The following is a 24,072-nucleotide window of genomic DNA, read 5'->3' as shown; positions in this document are numbered from 1 at the left end:
TTTGCTCTTCCTCATCACTGTGATGCTTTTTGAAAGAATGGTTCTTCTCTCCCACCCAGCTCCATCGCTCTGGGGGACGGTGAGCCTCCGCAGGCTTGCTGTTGGAGCCAGTTCAGACGCAGCACTTGGAGGCTGTGTGGGCTAACTAAAGCGTCTCTCAGTAGAGCAAACAGCTGGGCTCTACCACGTCTGACCACATCACTGCAGGAATTGGCCTCTGTGCAAGATGTCTGCAGATGTTCGCATTCCTCTAGCCAGAACCCACTTCTGCAAGTTTGGCCTGGTCGAACAGCAAGATAGCCTTTCTGCTTCCTCTCCTAAGTGCAAAGCCTTTTCCAAATAGGGTTGGTGTAATAAAAACAAAGTCAGAGGGCTTTTATTTCATGTAAGAGTTTCCCAGCCTGTGCAGCAATTAAATACTTGCTTAAGGTAAGGGCAAATGAGGCTGACTCTGTGCCACAAGTTGCAAGCTGTTTTGACCTCTAAAGAAAAGCTACAATTGAACCCACTGAGTATAAACACAAAGAAGGGTCCAGAAATCTATGCTGTCATGTAACAAAGGGTGCCCAGGACCCACGTGACATGTGCCAAGGTCATATCTTAATATCGTACAGTTCCAGAGGTAGAGCCTCTCACTCTCGGAACTGTCCTAGATCGTGGACCAATAAAAATGCCGGAAGCGGTTCTCCCTATAGTCAACTGCGCATCCTGAAGCACGCGGCCCAGCGTGCTCCTCACATCGCAACGGCCTCCCTCTGTTATTTTAACACCTTTATCCTGATTCTGCCGAAGGCAGAGGTCAAGTCTGCAGTGATGTGAATACCACATGTAACTGTTCCAGCCCATCTGCCAGTCACAACACTGTGAGTAATGGAAGCAGCTTCCATGACCGCCTCAGGCCCCAGCCAGACACGCGGGATCAGAGACGCACTTCCGGTTTGTCTGTGGCAACACTACCCAGGGCACGGGCCGTCCTGATTTCCTACTTTGAAGGTACAAGCCAACCTACCTCTCTAATTTATTTCAAGAGCCTTTTATTAACAAAAATCATCAAAAATACTATTCTAAAACCATCTAAAGATAAACAGGAAGAATATTTCATGCTCTGGTTTTCGAAACCTTTGTCTGCCTACTTGCTTTCTCTGGCACCAGTCAACTAGCCGCTTCAGCGGCTTCCCTCCCCAAACTATGGGCTGGTGTCTTTTTCTCCTTCCTCCTTCCTTCCTTCCTTCCTTCCTTCCTCCCTCCCTCCCTCCTTCCCTCCCTTCCCTTCCCTCCCTCCCTCCCTTCCCTTCCCTTCCCTTCCCTCCCTCCCTCCCTCCCTCCCTCCCTCCCTTCTCTTCCCTTCCCTCCCTCCCTCCATCCATCCCTCCCTCCCTCCCTTCCTTCCTTCCTTTCTTTCTTCCCTTCCTTCCCTTCACTTCCCTTCCTTCCTTCCTTCCACTTCTGCCTCCCTCTCTCTTTCTCTTTCGCCCCATCCTTTTCTTTTCTCCTTAGTCTCCGTTTAGAATGCAATGTTTTGTTACCACCTTGAACTTGCTAAATTCAAGACCACACCAGTGCCTCACCTTCTTGTTCAGTCAGCAAGTTTGCCACCTTGAAAATATCAGATACAGGACGATCAAGTCAGTACTTTGCCCCCAAAGCCGTTCAGTGGTGTGATGGAGGTTGAAACCAGCTCTGTGCTTTCATTCCTGCCCCACCCCGACACATCCGTGCTAATCATGACCAACATCATGAAAGAATTCCAAATAAGGGGCATTCTGTGAAACACCTGGCCATCCATCCTCAGTGCTACCATGGTCGTTACAAACAAGAGAAAGCTGAGAAATTCCCTGTGACTTAAAAAGCCACACTGACGAGATGTATGATGTAATGCGTGATGGGAGCCCTGTGATTGGAGCAGGAATAGAGAGGATAATTAGGCAAAAGGCAAGGGAAAGAACTGAAGATGGAGTCAGAGTAAGCAGCTATGCATGAGTACTTGTTCATTGACTGCGATGAATATGCCCTTAGAGGCAAGACGCTATTCCCAGGGAACACACACACATGTCCTCACTCCTGGCCCAGATGGCCCTGGAAGGTGAGGACGCAGAAACAACTCTCCAAACCTGGGAGACCACAAACCTGGGACAGCAAATTTCAATCCTTTTAGAACCTCTCTCTCGAGTGATTGGAACATCCATATGCAAGTGTTTTTCTTGGGGGATCGAAAGGAAGAACTTAAAGCTCAAAATTCCCCGCGGTTCATTATAACAGGAAACACGAAGCCGGACTGTGAAATGCAGCAGCCCAGATGTTTAGAGAACGGCCCTGGGTGTGGCAAGTCCTGGTTCCTCTGAGGCCCTGAGCGCTTTCTGTCTGGTACTCTGGAATAAATTCTCTCGAGAGCACAGGCCTCTGCTCGAATGTCTGGGTCACCTGAGTCTCCCCTGAAGTCCAGGCAGCAAGCAGTACCTTTGCTGTCCTCTGGGGCCTATACTCAGGAGTGGGGATTTGTCTCTGGACATGGGAACGGAGCTCACATCAAGAACACAGACAGAGGAGTTTCAGCCCCAAAGTAGGAACTAGTTAGCCCTTGGGTAAGGAAAGCTTGCCTATAAAACAGAAAAGCAGGCAGTGTCAAAGTTGTATCTGTCAAATCTCTGAGGAGAGTCGATCAGTAGCATCATGAAAGCATGGGGAGCTACTTTCCAGAGTCCCATGACCCTGGACTTCACCCACTGAGCTCAAGGTTGACCGTAACAAACTCATTGGATGTTTGCTTCCACTACGGAAGCCAAAGCTACATAATACTTATCCAAATGGTAGATGAAACCGCAGAAATGACTGAAACCATGAGATAAACAAAGAGGGTTAGTGGGAGCCCTGAAGGGACGGGGTAGCACGTGAAGTTGCCCGTTCCCTCCTCCTTGTTATCTCTCATACTTGAACTGGGGGATTAGGGCAAACCAGAATTCTCACAACCAAGAGTTCTGTCCAAGGAAATGATATACCTGCGTGTTCTTGTCACCACAGGGAAAGCAGCCAATGAGGCCAGGTTAGAGGAAGCGAAGATTACGGGAGTATAAGATGACCCCGAACTTTAGTTCTGAATGCTGGTACCTCCTGAGGATGACAGGTAGGGCTCTGGAACTTTATTTCCATCCATTGGTATCTGAAGGTTGGAACAGCCTTTCCAACAGAAACGGTGGGAAGAGGTGGTGGTTTGGTCCCCAACTAGACAACGAGCAGGCTCTCTGCTTCTTTACCAGCTAAATAGACCATTGTGAATGGACCTGGGAATTCCTAGTCACAACTTAAAATGTTTTGTGGGAAACATTCCGCAGCAGAGAGCCTGGAGGAAGCTCGGCCATGTCAACCCATGAGCCTAGAGAACACAGGCTGGGGCAGACCCCGGGAAAGGACTCTATGTGTGCTGCCTGAGAAAAGCCATCCCCGTGCTGGGTGCAGCTGCTCTGGGGTCACCCGTGTTGCTGTCAGAAGTCCCTCGCCCTTGATCTGTAAATAAGCTCAATAAATATATTGGTTCCCCAAGGCGAGCTGCAGTGGAATGGAGCTTCGGTTTGTTCTTAGAACCCGAGGGAAAGCGGGGCAAGGCTCGATGTTCACATATCCCCCAAGGAGGGAACTTTAGCAATGTCGTTGGTAAACACTGAGTGTCTAAAGAGTCAGACGAAGTTAGAAAAAGGCTCACAGGTAGTGCAAGTGTTACAGCTCTGAAGGGAAAGATATCCTGACATTGGGAGTCAAGGAATACCACACCACACGACAAACCTCACATGAGATTTATTGGGAAAGACGCAAGAGGGTGGCTGCCTTCGCTCAGGAGAGAGCAGCAGGGAACCGAGCAGGAGGAAGGTTTCTATTGGGCTTCTTATAATCCTTCATGATCTTATAACCAACCCCAGGGTGACCTGGGATTGGTGGGATGCTAGGGCCTGATCTTGGGTCAAGTTCAGGGATTAGTGGGATTCTGGGGCCTGATCTTGTGGCAAACTCAGGCAGGAATTGAAGGGATTCTGGGGCCTGCTCTTGGGGCGAGCTCAGGGAATTGGTGGGATTCTGGGTCTGATCTTGGGACTTCCTGTTTCTGTAGGGCAGAGCTTGGCCACCTGGGTCTCAAGGAGCACACAGTTGGCACAACTATTTTGTTGTTGATACTGTTATACTCTAAAACTTGACAGTTCTTTCCTTACCCTTGCAATTAAAAGTAAAGTTGTGATCATTTACATATACACATATGAAAAAAAACAAGAAAGGGAGTGTACATTTGATTGAATTAGTAATCTATCCAGTTCCTGTCATGTCATGTTACAAAATAAAAACAGTAATTAGCAAATTTTAGAAAACATTATAACTTACAAAGTGAGTTTTTCCCTAAAACCATATCAGGAAAACACACTGCCCTGCTCATTTGCAGATGAGAAAGAGGAAAAATTAGACTAAGGCCATAACTTTGTGTTAAAGGCTACACGATGGAAACTTAAATCCCCAAGTAAAAGGCAAAAGAATTTAAGAATAAAACATTGGCAGACTAGGGCGAAAGAGTTTGGGAGCGAGAAGAAGAAAGATGTTTCTCTCATCACCCAAAGATGAAGTGTCTTGCTTTTCACTAATTGCTGCAACAGTTTTGTGTTCAGATTTTCTTTTACTAGGTCTGCAAAACCAAACAAATGAAAACCACTTCTTTTTAGGCTGATTATACGGTGTATATTGGGGAGGGGGTGGTGTGAAGGAAATAGATCCATATTTCTGTTACTAACACGGTCCCTGCAGGGTGAGTACAGGGCCAGCTCCCGTGATGAAAATGTTAGCTAGCTCTCAGATGGTTAGGGTTGGAGGAACATGCAACAAGTGTCTGGGTAGGTAGAAGGCAATAGAATGGTTCTGAAGGAATAGAATGTTTCGAAACCTGCTCTCAGCTGGTTCCAAAATGCATACTGACATCCACCTGAGCATTGAGTTGAACTTGCCTTTAGAAAAGCAACTGCAGGCACCTTCCAGCGACGTATCTAACCTTGCTTAGGAACACAGCAGGCCTCATGAAGTTGCGGTGGCCCATTTCATAAGAAACCAGAGTCCCTTCCTACTCCCAGTATCACAGATCTCTCCTAAAATCCAACATGGAAGTTTTCTTTCACCTAGGTGATAGCAGCATTGGCCTCCACAGTTGCCAGGGCCGGGACACATGGCGCTGGCTTGCATTTCAGAGGTTCCATCCCTTATCTTCACGGCAGGAAACATGGCAGCACACAGGCAGACATGGTGCTGGAGAGGTAGCTGAGAGTTCTACATCCGGATTGGCAGACAGCAGGAAGGCAGTGAATCCCTGGGTCCGGCTTGAGCATCTGAGACCTCAAAGCCCACCCTCAGTGGCATACTTCCTCCAACAAGGCCACATCTCCTAATAGTGCCACTCCCTATGGGGCTACGGGGGCCATTTTTATTCAAACCATCACAACTTCTGAAGCAGAAATACTGAAATGAGGATATAAGCATTTCCTTCTGGATACTGAATAAAACTTAAGCTAAAAACCTCTTCTTTCTAACCGTGGTGAAAAACGGCTACTAACTCTTTATAGGGTCCTTGCATGAATCCTTCTCTTGAAATAAAAATAAACCAGGGTGGTGGCACACATCTGTAATCGCAGTAGTCAAGATCCGAGGCAGGAGGACTACCATGAGTCTGAGTACAGCCTGGGTTACATATTGTACTCAGATGACTCAGGTCCCCCCCGAACTACATGGCAAGACCCTGTCTCAAAATTAACTGATTTTAAAATAAAATAAAACATTGTTTCCATTTTAACAGCCATAGCAGACCAAGGAACTGAGGGATTCTGCTTAGGGAATAGACCCTACAGAATTGGCTCCTTTCATTTGCCCCTCAATGTCAGGTTCCCACAATCTTCAGCCTCGTGATAGCCAATCCTTGCTATTCCATATTTTGTGATTTTTCTACACCCCTCAGGGTCATGGATCAGAAAAAGGAAACTTGGCGGGCTCTGCACCTTGGGTGTACATTCAAAACCACTTTACAAGCTTTAGAGCATTTGATTGACAGAGAATGCAGAATAAGAACATTTCAATTCCTTCTTTGCAGATTACCAATACAGGCCAGCAGGACGGCAATGGAAGCAGCCCTACTGCTGCCACTTTCTCCTATAAGGAGATTATTGAGGAAAAATGAGAAAGAGAGAGCCAACGTACATTTTAAAAAACACATAAGGGATGCATGAACCAGTTATAAAATATGAACTTTATTTAGATCCCAATTTTAATCAACTATAAAATAAATGACTTAATTAAGGAGATTTTAAAACTCATGAGATATTTTTGGTTGTGAGCCTAGCCTTTAACAGCTAAGTGATATGTCAGGCGCATGCCTTTATTCCCAGCACTCAGGAGGCAGAGGCAGGTGGATCTCTGTGAGTTCGAAGCCAGCCTGGTCTACAAGAGCTAGTTCCAGGACAGGCTCCAAATCTACAGAAAAACCTTGTCTCAAAAAACAAGAAAAAATAACTCATGAGATATAATATTTAAAAACTAATATTACATATGATATTGGTATTGTATTCTTGAGGAAGGCTCATCTTTTACAGGTTTGAATATTTATAAGAATTTTGGTAGGCATAGAAAGAGCACTGTCTATAAAATGCTTGCATGGGAACGTGGAGACCTTGTTGGATCCCCAGTATCTGCTTTAGAGGCCAGGCAGAGTGGTGTGTTTTCATAACCCCAGAGCTGGGGAGCACATAGAAAGGTCCCTGGGGCTTGTTGGCTAGCCAGCCGAGGCCACTTTGCAAGTTTGAGGGCAGTGAGAGATCTCAATTTAATAAAATTAAAGGGGTGGATGCATCTTATGAATGGCACGTGAGGTCGGTCACTGGCCTCTATGTCAACGTAGATACCCAAACCAGCCAAAGACTGACTGTAATTGATAAATGCAAAGCTAAGATGTCACTGCGTCTTCCTCCCTAGTTTTGTACAAACCTGAAATTCTGCACATTGAAAAGCTAAATGGCCACTTTGTGGGATCACCTGGTCCATCCTGACTGCCACAGTCGTTGACAAATCACAAGTTCCTCACTTGTTTCCTTAGCAAACCTTTTGTACCTGTTATGTGCCTCACTATTCCTGAGCAGGACAAAGACCAAGTCGGGAAATGACAAGAGTCCAAGCCAATCATCTCAAACAACTGACCAGAGCGAACCTGCATCTCTATGAACCTCAGCTATCCCACAGCCAAGAGGTGAGAACGATGCTGAGCAGAGGGGGAACACAAGAACAAACCTGCGCAAGCCCTAAAGCAGGTCGGCCATGCCTCATTCTCATGTGCATCCTCCATCTTTCTTAATGAAGAATCCATTTATTTAAAAAAAATGCATTTGAAGGGAAAGACATGGGTCTGTGTTACGCCTATACGGGATGGATTTTGACTTTTCTGTACCTGGAAGAAGTCATAGTTTACAGTCATAGGGAATATAAAATGTGAAGGAGGGAACTATCAGCAAGGAGTTCCCAGTAAGTTTCCTGACACTTCAGTGAGTGAGAAGGTGTAATTTTTTTTTCAAGGAAAAACACAAATGAGAAGATGAGCCAGTCTGAGCTCCAATACACCTTGAGTCTTGCATCCAAAGGTTCAACCATATCTAGATTGCTTATAAAAAGATAAAATGATTTACAAATTCTTGTAAGAGACCTGGGAAAAAAATCAAAAATTTAAAGGAAATACTTATTTTATTTTCAGTTCGTTTTTCTCCTAGAAGTTAATGAAGCACAGAAAATACTCATATTTGCTTTCATATTTTTGATTTTTTTTAAAACAAATGTCGATTGTCATTTGGTTACCTATGATAGATAGCGTTCTATCTGCCCTCATCACCACACAGACACCAGGCACTGTACCAGGAATGTGGCCTGCACTGTGTCATTAAATCTTGGGACAACACAAAAAGGTGTGTGCTATAATCTTGTTTACAAGGTAATAAATGAGGCTTTCAGAGGTCAGGACACTTGTCTGAGGTTTCTTCCCAGTAGGTGGTGGAGCCAGGATCTGACCCCAGCCTGTCTATCCCCACATTCCCAAGCCTCCCTGCAAGCATGGCCAAGGGTGATTAGTGTTCATTGAAAGTGACTCGTCTATCTTTGAAAATATAGTCCCACAAGCAATACCACTCCACCCCATTACCCACAACCAGGCTCAAACAGGAAACAGTGTGAGGTAATTATAGCATAGCCCCCCCCAGCCACCAGCTCTGGGGTTTTATGGCTGAGCTGCCAAATCACTCCTAGCCAACTCTGCAGGAAATGTTCAGACACTTTCTCGGATTCCAGCTAAAACGTCAACTGTGTGGCCCTGGGGAGGAGAGAGCTCACAGGGTGGTAATGGGATATACAATTTGCAAACTTGGGGTCAGTGGCCTAAACTCTCGGGTGTGAAACAGCAGCGGTCCGTGGGAGATTAAAAACGACTTGTGGACTTGAAGGGTGGATGTCAATGCTCCCCTTGCCTGGCACTTGCCCACATCAACTCTGACTTTACCCATAAACATAGAGAAAGATATTCCAAATGGTAGGTCTGCCCAGAGTCATTGAGAAGGAAAGACTACTAACAATGGCTTGGGAAGTATGTTCATTCCATGAGCGAAGGATTCAGTCCAACTCAAACACAGCTAACGCTTGGTAAAATTGTCATTACAATTAAGCAGGTGTGCCCCAAAATTATGGGGGCTATAGAAGAAAATGCAAGAATTCAAGGGAATGTTTTCATCTTGGCATATTTATCTCAAAGAATCTAAGTGCATAGATCAGTAAGTATACTGGATAACTGAGTGTACCAAGTTATCAAGGACAAGATTATGCTTAACTCTGACCCAGAATTGTCTTAGCCCAAGCCAGATCTCCAGATCCCTCGCCTGTCAGAAGTATAAGGGTATGGTGAGGACACAGAGCAGCGAAGCTCTCCTTAGACTCCCAAAGAGGACTCCTACCTTTGCCAAACTCTCTCCTTGATATCTTTATTAAATTAGGCCCCTTTAGAAGTCCTTATTCCTCCCAAGACTACTGAAGGGATCCTTTCACTGATGGACGGGTAAAAGTAAATATCTACAACCTACTGCCTCGAACTGTCCCACCAAATATCACCTAATGAGACACTGATCACACTGCCCAAGAGCACAGGAAGGGAGGGAGGGAGGGAGGGAGGGGCGGACGGACGGACAGACGGAGGGAGGGAAGGAGAGGGGGAGAAAGGACTCAAGCACAGTTGGACACAGTGTCACACACTTACAATCTCATCACTTGGGAGGCACTAGCCTAGTCTATATAGTAAGTTCAAGGTCAGCTTAGTCTACATAGTGAGACCATGTTTTCAGAAACATAGGAGAGGTGGGGAAAGGAGAGAGGGGGCAGGGAAAGAAAAGAAGAGAAGTAAGAGAAGTGGCATGCTTACTTACTATGTCAAAGATTATCTTATACCTAGAATGTTAGAAGACTTGAAGACACCAGTCAGCCCTCCAGAACTTGAACACAGAGAGACATGTGCACTACCCAACACCATGCTTCTACTTAAACCAGATCTGTCCCTCTGTGACTTCTATAGCTATGAAATAAAGAAGAAAATATGTACCATGATCCCTTTTTAATGGTCCCTTTTTTCTTTGGGTCTTGGTTAGCATCTAAAAGCTTCTCAAATCCATCTCCCTATAACTCACTTGGAAACACGTTTCTCACGAATGCCACCAAGAAAGCCTTTAAAGGTATTCCCAAAGGGGCTGGAGAGTCAACACAGCAGCACCTATTACAGAGATCTGAGTTTATTTCCCCACACCCGTGTTGTGTGACTCATGGGATCTGATGCCCTCTTCTGAACTCCTTAGGCACCTGCACTCCCGTGTACACAGCCACATCTGTACACACATGATTAAAAATAAACGCTTTTAAAGGTTTTCACACAGACATAATCCTATTGGGGTCTGGCCATGCAATCTTATAAGTCAACAGTGAGAGGGCACAGCTAGCTGTGGACATTAGCCGCTGCCCACAGCACTATTTACACAGCACCACACTCACAGGTGATGATTAGGTGATGGTCAAGCCTGCCTTCCCACTGCATCTCTCTGGATACTTGCATGGAAACCCTCAAAAGGCTGAAGGCCACCACACGTCACTGCCAGGAGTGAGGAAGTTGTCTGTGGTGTCAGCACCTGTTCTGGTCAGGCCCAGCTCTTGGCTGAGAGGATTTTATTCCAGAACCTTCTCCTCTAGCCTCCCTCAGCTTTTCTTCTTCCCTCCTATAACAAAACCTCGCTTGTATTTTTCTTCTGGAAGATTCCAAGTCTCCCACGCAAATAGACTTCCTCATTACTTAGGATGCATTTATATTTCCATCTGCTCTGTTTTATCTGTAGCTGGAATTACGGTTCCTTTTAAAAGAAGAGAAGGGGGGACGGCAATGCAGACACGATGGTGTCAAAGGAAAGGCAGATCCAGTTCAGAGGCAGTGCCTGCCATCCCAGCCCTGGGCTGGTTTTAGTCTGCTCCCTTTGTTGCTGTTGTCTTTGGCCTCTGCCTAGGATTACAAGCTTGTCACCATACACTTGGCCTGGCAAAGCCAATGCAGGAGGGTCATGAGTTCAAAGGCAGCCTGGACCACAGAGTGGTACTTTGTCTTTCGAAAAAGGGAAAGGATGAAAGAGGGAAGGGTAGAGGAACAAAGAGGGTGATGAGGAAGAGGCAAAAACAAAAAAGAAAATCATCCCTGTGAATCAGCTCTGTATTAATATAGAGATTGCCATAAAGTTTAACAACAGACCCAGTGTATCCATAGGGCTGACATAAATCCTGTCTCCCGACACCAGTGTCATAAATGGCGGTACTATATTTGGAATTAGATGTGTATATTTGAATGTAAGTATGACTGATGGTCTAGGAATTCACAGCCCTTCAAACACTGACCCAAATCACTTGTCTAAGGGGGCAGTTCTCCCACCCTGCCTGCTCTGTCTGGAATACATTTCTGGCTGAAAATGGTGGAGATGGGGAATTTTCCTTTCCCGCTTCTGCTCTGAGGGGGCTGAGTAAACAGACTTAGTGATAACTTCAAACAAAAATACCACTTAGTTGAGAAAGTTGCAAAGTCACGGGAAACTTAAAGCCAAATTTGCTATAGAGTGGAATTGGCACAACCCACGCCTGACGGCAGCCATGATCTGGCTTTCTTCTGTGGCAATGTGGCGCTCCTCTCGGACAAGCAGGGGACAGTTCAGCCCCCTTGACAACGTCAGCTCCACTGGCAACCTCAGACCTATTGTTGGCTATTGTTTACACCCCCTGGTTCCACAACCAAAACAAAATGGGACAGGTTACCCAGCAGATGTAGAAAAATGAGGCAAGACAAAAGAAATTGAAGGTAAAGTTCCATATAGAAGCAAGGACAATAAATGCTGGATGCTTCAGTTAGTAAACCAGGTAGCTGTACATCAAAGTTTGCACTGAATTTTACAACTCTAAAGAAAAGGGAGAAGGGTCTGGGCTTTACAGTGCATCTACGTGAGTAAATGAATCCAGTCGCTGACTGTCATCTCACTTCGGATGGCCACATGTGCTTTCAGTGGGGAACAGCATGTGAGGAGAGAGTGCGGCTCTTAAACACTGACCCAGAGGAACCATGCTAGCATGTCTTCCTAACATCACACAACCAAATACAATGACACATTCGCATCTTCATCATCTACAGAGAACAAGGCAAGTTAGACTAGATCAAGCTGGAATTAAACTTAAAATATTGGATTATCCCCCTAAAGGCCCATTGCTTCACTCTGTTCACTACTCTCCAATGGTGATCACAAGAGTGACCCTCCATACCCTGCAAAGACAGCATCTGTCCATGGCCTTGAATCTGGGCAAAGCTTTGTGATGGTTTGAATAGGTAGGAGTGACCCCCATAGATTCATGTGTTTGAATGCTTGGTTCATAGGGAGTGGCACTATTAGGGGATGTTGCCTTGTTGGAGCAGGAGTGGTCTTATTGGAGGAAACATGTCACTGTGGAGGTGGGCTTTGAGGTCTTATATGCTCAAGCTACACCTAGTGTGGCAGACTCCTTCTGCTGCCTACAAATCAAGGTGTAGAACTCTCAGTTCCCTCTCCAGCACCATTTCTGCCTGTGCACTGCCATGCTTCCTGTAATGATGGCAGGAAACTGTAAGCCAGCCCCAATTAAATGTTTTCCTTTACAAGAGTTGCCATGATCATGGTGTCTGCACACAGCAATAAAACTCTAAGACAGCCTGCAGCTGCCATGGAATTCCAGGATCGAATGGCTTCCATTTTCATGCTCATAGGAGATCCAGAACCACTGCATAAAGAGCCTGGCTTTGTTTCTGGGGGGATCGTGCAGAAAGGCCACTGATGGAGGTCAGTAGGTGACCACAAGGAAAGGAACTAAGGAGCTCTTCCAACCCTCTATGTGAGCCCATTTAAGCCCAGCCAGTAAGCCTGAAGCCATTTAAGTCATGCTACATTAAAGACACAGGGTTCCAACATGCCACCAAGAGACAACTCCAACAGACCCAACCTTGAACAAGGCCTACCAACTGAATCAGGGACCCAGCTTCCCCATTGACAAAAACATACTTAATGGCTTCATTCATCTTAAGGGGAAGTCCCAGGCAGGAGACTACATGAGAAATAATTAAAGCCTGAGAAACCCTCACCAGAGTCAAACTTCTTTATTTCTCTCTATTTAGATAAGTCACACCAAGGTGAACAGGGTGTCAGGCCTACACTTCCATGAAAGCATCTTGCTATCGCACACCCCAGCCAACAGTCACTTGTAAGAGCAGAGACAAGAGTCTCTGAATTCCTGACCCACAGCACTGGGAAACCATAAAGCTGTTCAAAGTGACTTCCTACATAGCAAAAGATAGTCAAAACATGAATGAGAGTCAGTGTCTCCTGACAATAGGTAGCCCAGGGTGACCTGTGTCCTGTTCTTTTCTCGGAGATGGGCCATTATGTCTTTATGTGTGAGAAATCTTAGGTAGGAACAATCTAGAAGTCTCCTCTCCTTTGTCTCTTCTTACCAACTGTTCAGTTGTACCATTTGTGTTGTGTCTGGGGCAACTGAGCCTTCTCCTCATCATCAACACCTCTGCCTTTGCTCAGACCACCATCTTCTCCCTGTGAGCCCCACAACTCTCCTTAAGCTCCCTGCACTAACCACAGGGCTTTCACAGCACTGCCTCTGTAACACGGGGCTGACCCATCTGGGAGCTCTACTCATCCCCACTCTTCCCAACTGTCAGGAACACGAGGTTTATGCTGATCCCTCTGTGCCCTTAATAGCATCATCGGTTTGTTCAGGCTCACAAGGTGTCAACTCCCAGGCCACACTTAACAACGCCAGTCAGATCCATACAACACAAACCTGCTTGCTGTGCCCAAAGTTCCACCATCCCAAACACTTCACCTTGTGTCTTTTTTCCTCATCTTTCCCCTTTTATGTCAAATTTCCAATTCCTCCAACTTCAAATGTATATAATTAAACCTTACCCAGACAGTCCATCAAAACTGATCTATACCTGACCATCCACAACCATCTACTGACACCTACCTTATGCCCAATTCCCAAGAATCCATAGAGAAATAAAATACGCAAGGCATCTTCTACCTAGTGGGGACCCTTGAGGGGTTCTCAATGATAGTGGACAGTCACAATTTTAATGCACAACCAGAGGCTGTGAAACTCTCAGCAAAGGGCCATACAGCAAATATTTTAGCATTGCAGAAGTTCTACCATGGCTGTCACAGCTACTCCTTCCAGTGCTGCGAAGACAGGCAGCAGTGGGGTGACACGTGCACAGATGCCCAGGCTGCGCATCAACAAAACTTCATCCTCAAACACAGCTTGGTCCACAGTCTGCAGACCCAGTGAACTTGCACTGTGGTATCTTTTCTAATCAATCCTTTCCAACAGTGCTTCTGTCGGCCTGTAGCAGGACACGCCCTCAACAAATGTTTAGCCTAACACCAGGCCCTGTGCTTTTGGCTGCTTTTTCATTAATGACTCTTGGTCTCCTGTAAATTATGAAGCCCCTTCCAAGCCATGCACTACACATCTCTAGTGTTCCACTTAACTAAGTAAAGACTGATTTTCAACTGAGGCCTCCAGAACTGATTCTTTGAAACACATTTAATGATTTTAATGGTAAAATACTCGCAATTTGACTCTTGCCTCTTTGGTGATTATACAAATTAGTGTGAAAGAAAATTGAGTCCAGTGGGTAAGGAGATAGCTCTCACCGTAAGATGAGGACTTCAGTTCCATCCATAGCACCAACTTAGAAGGCAGACAGACAGTGAAGACCTTAACCCCAGACAGGTAGAGGAGACAGACCTGTAACCCCCTACAGGCAGTGAAGACCTGTAACTCAGACAAGCAGAGCAGACCTGTAACCCCAAAAAGGCAGTGAAGACCTGTAACCCAGACAGGCAGAGCAGACCTGTAAGCCCAGACAGGCAGTGCCAACCTGTAACCCCAGACAGGCAGGGCCGACCTGTAACCCCAGACAGGCAGAGCAGACCTGTAACCCCAGACAGGCAGGGCATACCTGTAAGCCCAGAAAGGAAGTACAGATCTGTAGCCCAGCACTGGGAGGCAGAGACAGACAGTTCTGTGGTGCTTACTGGGCAGTGGACGCAGCCTAATCAGAAAACATCAGACCCTGGGGAGAAACTGGGCTTCACAAAGCAAGGTGGATGGCTCCTGAGAAATGACACCCCAAGTGAACCTCTGACCTCCATATACATGTCCATGCATGTGCCTGTGCACCCCCACACACGTACACCCACATGCACAAGAGACAATCACGTTTTAATAATCAGGAAACAATAAATGTGCACAGACCTATGACAGGCTTGATACGTTATTGATTTCAGCTTTCTCAAAGAATGCTATTAAAGTAAGCCCATTTGCTGGGCAGTGTCTAGAATCAAAGAAATTGTTAAAATAGTTTACTTGTCTTCCAAAAAAGCATTCACAGTGAAAACCAAAGCCAAAGCCCCCAGAGTGTCTTGGGTAAGCTATTTGGTTTTGAATGTATATTTTAATTGTTTAGCATTTTGAGTAGTTATGGGTTATGAGTAGAATGCTATGGTGTTTTAACAAAGGAATCTTTCAATATTATTTAAAATTCCAAGTAAGCTTGAGGATAAGTCTGTCCTTCCATTATCGACTCACGACACTCTATGCTGATGTGGGTTTCATTCATTTACATCATCCACAGCTTACTCTCATTGCTTTGTCCAAAAGGCATAGATGAAAAAGTCAAATAAATATCTCATTTCTTTTTATTTAAAATGTGGGATTGCATAAACCTCAGTTTAAGAAAATCTGTTTTTTAAATTGTGTTCCAATCTATTAGCTTCCTCTTTTCATTAATGTGAAGACAAAAGATGCCATTGTCAGGGGCTTCCCCTGTGTGTCCTTAGGAGACTGTGACTTCAGAAGCGTCCTCAAGTTGTCTGGGTGAGTCAGATGGGCTCCGCAAAGCCTCTGCTCTCCCCAGCAAATTCCGTTAAGAGAGACTTCTGAAATTAATCCCTGGGGTTTGCCATCACATAATCTACCCAGGCTGTGAACCATTTCATATGTGTTTTTCTGGTAATAAGAACTCTGGACAAAATAAACATGTAAACAAAGACCAAAAAGTATCTTGAGAAGGGGAACAAACTTTGCAAAACACGAAGGGACTCCCGAGCCTGTCAGCTATCAACCTATAAATCTATCAGTCTGTCAGCCTGTCAGCCTATCAACCCGTCATCCTGTCAACCTGCAACCTATAAAATCGGGAACTGGCCGCGAGGACACGAGACACACTCCTATTACTGGAGACTTGGGGAAAGGCATTCCAGTTTCAGGAATGCTTCCATTTGACATGAAACTGTAATATTTCCTTATTTGGGCGCTAGAGCAATAAGGCAATCATAAAGAAAGGACACAGAACTATTGCTCTCTAACTAAAAGTTGGTTTATTGGTGCTGGTGGTGGAGGTGTTGCTGGTGGTACCGGTGGTAGTGGTGAGGGTGTGAGTATGTGCATTGCTGAGCCGTCTTCCACTTTTCGACTAATCACAGCATGAAAATTTAGCTGAGAAAAAAATCTTATGAGCTGAAATGCAGAGTTAAAGCTGAAAATTTGTGTCAAGTCATTTCACACATGTTAAGCAACGGCCACCTCCCACCCACCCACCCCTACACACTACACACACCCTGAGAAAAACCCTACTGCATATGGTTACGGTTTGAGAGTGATCTTTAAACTTGCAAATTTGGGGCCAGTGAGATGGTTCAGAAGGTAAAGATGCCTACCAACAAGTCTGACGACCTGAGTTCAATACCCGGAACCTGCTGGTGGGGCGAGAGACTGGATGCCTGCAAGTGGTCCCCTGTACACACACACACACACACACACACACACACACACACACACACACACACACACACACATTGTATTGCACACACACATGCCATAAATAAGCAGAATGTAAAAATAAATAAATATGCAAATTTTCACTGGAAAATTGAGGAAAAAACATACTTTTTGCTGAGTATGAATGGGGAACACGTTGATTCCATCTTTCTAAAATTTCAAAAAAAAATAGAGGATTTCCTGTAAAAGCAGAAATTGGCAACTTGCTCTAAGAAAACAGCAAAATCTGGGGAAAATTTTTAGGATCCCTAAAGTTCTACAGTGGAACAACTTTTGCTGCCCATAAGAAGAGAAAAAGGGAGAAAACACCTTCTCTGAGATGCAGGAGAGAAGCCAGTGAAGGTGGTATGCCTCGTGAGGGAAGACAGGCCCCCCAGCCTGCAGAGAGAGGGAGCTGACAGGGAAGGAATGTAAGTCCGGCACCTGTTCCACCCGAGGAAAAGTCAAAGTCCATGACAGACACTGAGCAGTGAGGTGTCAAAATCAAGCCCCTGCCTCACATGAGCCTCGGGGGGCTACAAACCACCTCCACATCCAAAGCCCAGCATGTCCATCCAAACAACAAGTAGGTGTCGGCATAGTCAGGGTTAGCTTTGAACTGAACTGGACAACACTTGGGTGAGCATATGTAAAAGCTGTAAGTTACACCTGGGCAAATGCCGTGCACAGCCTGCTCTTCTGATGACTTACACAGCACAGCATGGCTGTGAGACTTAACACATGAGACTAATGGCAGTGAGTAAGGAGAGGTTTCAAAATCAGCTTCAGAATGAGTGTGCTGAGGATCCATAAGAAAACTTTGCTCCAGTAGTTCTACCTGTATTACTTTGTGCCATATATATAATCTTATGCATACACATGCAAGTATACAGAAGGATGCTGTTAATAGTAAAATATTTATTATAATCTCAAGAGCCATCATTTGGAACCTACTCCACCATAGCATGGGATTCTACAAACCAAGAGAACACAAGTTAACAGATGAATACACTGAAGATGTAGAGACAGTAAAGGCCAACATTATATACAGCACATGCACATAGTGAAAAAGACAGGTGCACACATATATGTTCATATATACCATGCAAATGTGCAATGCATATGTGACTATGTATATATGCATGTAATTTTTCTCAAAAAGATATAATTGAGGTGTCTGAAAAGTAGAAGGAAAATACTTTAAATTGTATATCCTTTAAAATTATTTTGCCACAACCATACATAGAAATAGACACAGAAAACTTTATAGATAACGTCAGAACTAGGAATGCACATAATGGCTGCCCTACTATTTAGATGGCTGTTCTATTGTTAAAAAAGAGTTATGAAAATCACAGCCTTGTATATATGCGTTTGTTGTGTATATATGAGCAATGCCATCCATCACAATAGACACTAAGATGGTACTGCACAGCAATAACATACGTTTGAAGGAGAAATGCTGGCCCCAACAAAGCCCTCTTGAGAATATGTTAAAATCAGTTTTTCCACCCATTTACTGAACTCTCCACAAGCCTTCCACACAGGGTGACCGTTGTCTGCTGCTTGGTCAGGATCAGTAGGTTTTATTGCCAATGTTGTTGGAATTCTGGGTCTGTTTTCCACAAAGGTCAAGCTAGAATGGATGGGAGCTATTTTCTGAGATCAAGCAATCACACACACATTACCACAGCCTAAGTACTTAGCAGTGATGCTCATTCAGCCCTTCATCCAGACATGGACTCAAAAACCATCATACACTCCGCTTTTGCTTCTTGTATTGAAGCCATACAAACACAAGATTCACTACATACACACAAAACAGACCCCCCCCCTTCTCTCTCTCTCTCTTTCTCTCTCTCTCTCTCTCTCTCTCTCTCTCTCTCTCTCTCTCACACACACACACACACACACACACACACACACACACACACACACATTCCAATGAACTCCTTCATCGGGTCATCCGGGGCTACATAAGTTACAGACCACTCGAGGGAAAAAAAAAAACGCCCTGAGAATGACAAGAAACCTTCACATATGCACTGCCTGGAATCACTGAGTAAGTTCCTCCAAGGGAGAGAAGAGTGGCATGTATTTCCATCCTACCACTTCTGTAGAGGATTGAACTCTCAGGCACTGTCATTTTTAAGAGTTAAAAAAAAAATAAAACCTTAAAGGAACTGTATTTCCCCTTTCCTTCAGCTCCTGAAACTGCCGAGCCTTAACCATTTAAATTGCTACAACACTGGGGCGTGGGAATTTGGCGGTACAAGGGTTTTCCAAGTAGACACCACACCAACACCCTGTAGGGCCAGCCACAGCGACGTTACTCCAGCAGCGGCTCTACAGAGCCTCTGGGCTCTGTGAGCTTAGAAAGCTTCGCCCTGCAGACTTCCAAAGCAGACTTCTGGAAGGGAGCGCACAGCCCTGGTTTTCATGAGCCTGACCAGGAGTCTTGTTTTGGCCTCTCCAGTCTTTCCTTCCTCGCTGCCTCCCAAACAGCTGATCCCTACACGGAAAGCACTTCTGTCTGCACACTGCCGGAACTGGGATGCAGCAAAAGCAGTGGGCTTCTCCCTTTCTCCCGGTTTCAGCTCCTCCTCTCTTCCACAAGGAGCCCTTCTCGCCTCCCCAAATCTGCCTCAACAATGGCCCAGGATTCCCTTCAGCCGGGACCTCTCATTTGGGACAGGAACAAGGCGATTTATCTGAGCAAGTGGTGATGACCAAAGAACCTTGGCACTTCTAGGCTATCTCCCCAGGAGGTCTCACCCAGGGTCTTCTACCGGCCCTGTCAATTGTTGTGGATCTTAAAGTCCCCAGAAGGGCGAGGGGAGGCACATCGAAGCAGCCGAGCGCTTCCCTTACCCTTTCAGCGCATCGTGTCCTCCGCCGCCTCTTCTCTTGGCTCGGTTAGCTCTGGTCTCCTTCGGATTCCCAGCCTCCAGATTAGTGTCCGCCCCGTGGCTCGTGTAGGACGCCAGGAGCAGGGTGAACGCCAGCGCGACCTCCAGCAGCCGGCCTCGCCGCATGATGCCGCCGGCTGCCACTCTCTCCGTCGCCGCTGCGCCTTCCAGCGCCCCGAGCCTCCGGGGTCCCGCTGGTTCTGCTGTCCCGCCGCAGCGGTGTCCTCGCCTGGTTCTTAATGTTTTCTTTTCCCGACACTGCTCCCACTTCGGGCAGCCCTTGCCCTGCAACACAGACAAGTCCCCAAGGCGGGCGGGGGGAAACACTCAGGTCTCTGGGATGTTGGAGCTCGCAGTCCCCACTGCCGAGCCCAGCCCGCGCGCCGCCTGCGCGTGGCGCAGTTACTGGGATGAGCGAGGACCGTTCGATCCCAGCTGGCTGCAGAGCCAGAGCCAGGCGACTGGGATCCTCGGACCCTGCGGCCTCGCGGCGCCAAATACCGTATCCCCAGAGAGCCCAAGAGTCCCGCGAGCCGGCTGCCTACACCGTCTTAATGGCACTGATTGCGCGCGGTGAGGGCTGACGTTACCACAGGGTCCTTTCCACCCAGACACCCGGCCACCTCCACCCCCGCCAGTCCCCTGCATCCAACGTGGAACCGGGCACCGCAGCCCCGGGTCCTGCAGCTGTCAGGCAGAGACGGCCGGCTGCAGATGCTCGGGACAGCCCCTCACCCTGCCCGGCCTCATGCCCTAGGTGCTGCGCAAACGGCCCTCCAGCCCCCCGACTACCGCTTGACCCCGGCGGGACCCCGCGACACCCACTGGACCAGCGGCTCGGACTCCCAGGCGGCGTTGGCTGCTCTGCTCTGCAGCTGTCCCAGCCGTGGCCGCCTGTGGCACCCACAGTCTCTGCCCCAACTCCGCGGCCCCCTCCTTTCCCACCTCTTCAAGTATCGTCCGCGCAGCACTTTCTCGCGAGAGAAATACTTTTCAAAAAAAAAGAAAGAAAGAAAAAGAAAGAAAATGACACCCCCCACCTCCCCCATCACCACCCCACCCCCGGCCCCATCTATCCTCCCTTTCCACTCCCCTCTGCCAGCCACCGCCCGGGTCCGGGGCCTCCCTCACTCGCAGGATCAGCGCCGTGGGAGGAGGCGGAGGTGATCCAGTCCTGCCAGGCCGGGATATTCCGTCCCAGGGTGGGGAAGCGAGGGAATGGGAAGAGTGGAGTAGCGGTTTGGACCGTTCTGCGGCTGGGAGGTCTAGACCCGAGATTCCCGTGATCAGAAGAACAGAGAGCTGTGCCACCTGTACCAAGAATACGTGCTAGACTCCTTGGCCACCGAAGGCCGGCAGACCGTGGACGGAGAGGGGCCCTATGGCGCTGGCCCTGGTTTCGGGGCCCAGCCTCCTGTGCCTCTGCTGTCTTGCAGAAAGGAGAAAACTTAGGCCCCGAGGCTCAGGCAGGGTGTGTCACAAGGCCACCATCGCTGAACCAGCCAACTGGTTGGTGTAGGAAGGGGCTTGTCACTGTCAAGAACCCACTGGAGGAGTGGTTCCCAGAGACTCAGGGCAAGACACTCGCCTAGGCAGAAGTCTGAGTTCTGGCCTGTGATTTGGGTTTCCAGCAATTCTCTTGCTCAACCCACAGTTAAAATTGGGGCTTCCTGGAAGAAGTCTGTTTTCGCATGTACATACAAAGCACAAATGCTGCACGCATGCACGCATGCGCACGCACACACACACACACACACACACACACACACAGAGAGAGAGAGAGAGAGAGAGAGAGAGAGAGAGAGAGAGAGAGAGAGAGAGAGAGAGAGAACTAGAGTTTAGCTGGTCTGGGAATCCAATTAGGCTCTGGCACAGGAAGCAGGGACTCCTAATCACCAACTGTCATGCTCGGGACAAACAGGTATATTAAGAATGCATACATCTTATTGAAGGGGCTTTTTCACGTTTTCAGCACTGTGTCAAAATATGAGATTATAGCAATCAAGGCAGCTTGATCTTCATTTTGGAATGGACCACACACCTCATGACTATGGCTTCACTGCACACTGCCTTGCGACATGAACGGAAAGATGAAAACACTGACTTAAATTCACAATTCTTTAAATATATTGTCTGGCTTGATTAAGGACTTACCTTCAAAAATCCTCTTAACTGAAGGCTTGACCAGACATCCTCAGTTGAGTAAAGAATCATTCATTCAAGGGCTAGCTAAAAGGCTCAGCAAATCAAGCACCAAGCCTGATGATCTAAGTTCTATCACAAGATCTACATGACAGAAGGAAAGAAAAGAAAAAAATTCCTGAACATTGTCCTCGGATAAATGTACTCAGCACACACACACACACACACACACACACACACACACACACTCATGAGCACACACAGTAATAAAATTAAGACCCATTCGCTCATGAAGTAGATACTGAACACCATCCATGCCACCTGGTCATTGTGTGAATCAGAATTATTTGCAAGTAAGCCAGGAATTTCAGAACTCCTTAAACAGCAGGTAGGCTGCAGGAAAGGCAGGCTTGAAACAAATAACAACTCACATGTTACATGCCAACGAATACAGGGCATTGCCTAGAGGGTGTCGATGAGTGTGATTAGACCTAAGCTAGGGCTGGTAGGGAAGGCTTCTCTGAGAAAGTGCCATCGAACCCTTTTGAGGCATGATGATTTCTTATAGAGAGAGCAAGGGTTTTGAACTATAGGATCTAGGGTATATATATGTGTGTATGTGTGTGTGTGTGTGTGTGTGTGTGTGTGTGTGTATAATAGTATAGAATATATCTTGATTATATATTATAGGATATACAATATATATTATATGTTGTATATGATAGGATATATATTATATAATATTACATATATAATCAGAAACAAGGACCCAGAGGTTGTTTTTTAAAGTCTGTGGTTAACCTTGATATGGATATTTTTCAAAGTTCCCCAGATAAAAAGGGGTGCCACAGGGATTATTATGGGTGGGAAAGGGGTCGATGCAGAGGAACCACAGGTCAGCAGAACCAAAGCATCTGGAGGTCAAGGAGGATTTTGTCCTGACTCCTACATATCCAGGCTGTTCTGCATCCTGTGTGCATTCTGGAAACTGCCTGTTTCCCATACATTCGGATGGCATACAAGAGGCCAATGTGACCCTGTCTTGGAGGCTGCCTCTGAGCAGCATAACGGATGAGAGCAACTATAGGCTTCTCCAAAGGCGTTTGCCCAGGCAGCCCAGTGAGGGCTCCACACATCTCAGGATCCCCGAGTTCTCCCTGGTGAGAGGAGAGCTGGCAAGGGCTGCAGCAGCCCCTGGGCCTGCCTTCCACTCTCAGTTCTCTCCCTAGGACTTCCGCATGAGACAGCTTTTCCTACAAGAGGGGTCCATACATATTTGCTAACTGAGCCAGTAGAGTTCCTTTCTAGATAGTGCTATGATGGTAACTCTAAGCCCTCACCCATTCTCCCTCAGTATTCTCTGTACTAAAGAAAGGATCAATGCATTTCTGGCCACTGGCAGAGCCTCCATGGTACCTGGCGGCACCTCAGTCGTCACACTGCTTCCTTGAGCGTGAACGAAATAAACCTTAAAGGAAAATGAAGTTGACTGACAGCCAAGGTACATTTTTACTTAGTTCATTGTTCATTTAACCAGTTTGACCAAAGGCAAGCACCACCTGCTAACCACCATATTGGGTATGAGACTATTTATATTTCCATCATTTTTCAGAACTTTCCTCTTTCCATTTCAGAAAATTTCCATTTCAGAAATGTTTTAATGACTTAATTTTTAAGTATTTTCCTATAATCCCACCATTCTAGCAACTATTTTGCTTTTCTCAGTTTCCCACGAGTCTTTATCCTGTGGTATGACATGTAAGATGTACCACAGGGGCTATATAGTTTTGTCTTCTGCGGAACAGAGGGGAGAATTTGTTCACACTTCAGGCTTAACCTTTGCATTTTGCAGATGGGGGTCCCTGGGTGAGGTTCGCCTAGCCATATTTCTAGCAGAGAGCATGTTCATCTGGTGAATTATGTTATTGAAATAACTTTCATTACCTCAATCCCCCAAAGCAAACAGTTCCTCTCCACCCAAAACAAAAGCTCCATTTCCCAGCCTTCATTTCACTTGTGTTTCCCATGAGTCCTGGTCCCACCCTGGTATTGCCTGTCATTTTTTTTTTCTACCAGACATAACAGATACCAGCCCAACAGCAGAGGAGAATAAAGAAGAGGCCTGGCCAGCGAGAAGGGATGTAACATTGGATCCATCACAAATTAAAAACACATCCTCCCTGAGTGCCATTCAGCACATTCACTAAACTCTGGGTCACACCATGGTCGATCCTGTAGATGCCACCAAAAATTCTTCCCAGGGGGTGCTTTGCTTTCTCTCAGAAGAGGGAAAGGGACTCCATGTCTGCAAAAAAATTTTTTTAAAAAAAATGGCAAACAGTAAGCAGAGAGGCAAAGAAAATTTCTTCAAGCATTTTATAGGCAAAAAAAGAAAACCCTCAAATTTTATCTGTAGACCTTGATGGACATTTGAGTTTCTTTCCATTTTTTAAGCAATGAAGCATTCTGTTGATATTTTCAATGATGCAAAAGTGTGCAGCTGACAAGTATATGAAAACAGACATTTGGAGTGAGGTTTTCAGTG

General features: G+C 46.4%; 1 protein-coding gene and 1 long non-coding RNA gene across 3 annotated transcripts in view; one reads left to right on the top strand and one right to left on the bottom strand.

Annotated features, from left to right (window-relative positions):
- Fbn1 (fibrillin 1) overlaps window positions 1-20,331 on the bottom strand; it is a 205,558-nt gene extending 185,227 nt beyond the window's left edge. Inside the window, exons 1-2 of one of the 2 annotated variants that reach the window (XM_048459620.3) lie at window positions 20,211-20,331; window positions 19,348-19,670 (exon numbers count right to left, since the gene is read on the bottom strand). In XM_048459620.3, the coding sequence (XP_048315577.2) occupies window positions 19,348-19,511 (164 nt within the window). In that variant the 5' untranslated portion in view covers window positions 19,512-19,670; window positions 20,211-20,331. Of the gene's footprint in view, window positions 1-19,347; window positions 19,671-20,210 lie in introns of those variants that run through there. The other variant, XM_085696419.2, reaches the window with a different exon arrangement.
- On the top strand, window positions 740-3,540 carry LOC125416583 (uncharacterized). Its single transcript, XR_007236939.3, has 2 exons — window positions 740-993; window positions 3,019-3,540. It is a non-coding gene; the product is annotated as an uncharacterized LOC125416583 (long non-coding RNA).
- Window positions 20,332-24,072: the final 3,741 nt, after the last annotated feature.

The sequence above is a fragment of the Myodes glareolus genome, chromosome 10 (genome assembly GCF_982192425.1).
Source record: "Myodes glareolus chromosome 10, mMyoGla1.1, whole genome shotgun sequence".
In the NCBI taxonomy this organism is placed as follows: Eukaryota; Metazoa; Chordata; class Mammalia; order Rodentia; family Cricetidae; genus Myodes; species Myodes glareolus.
This window is presented reverse-complemented; position numbering and strand designations above follow the sequence as displayed.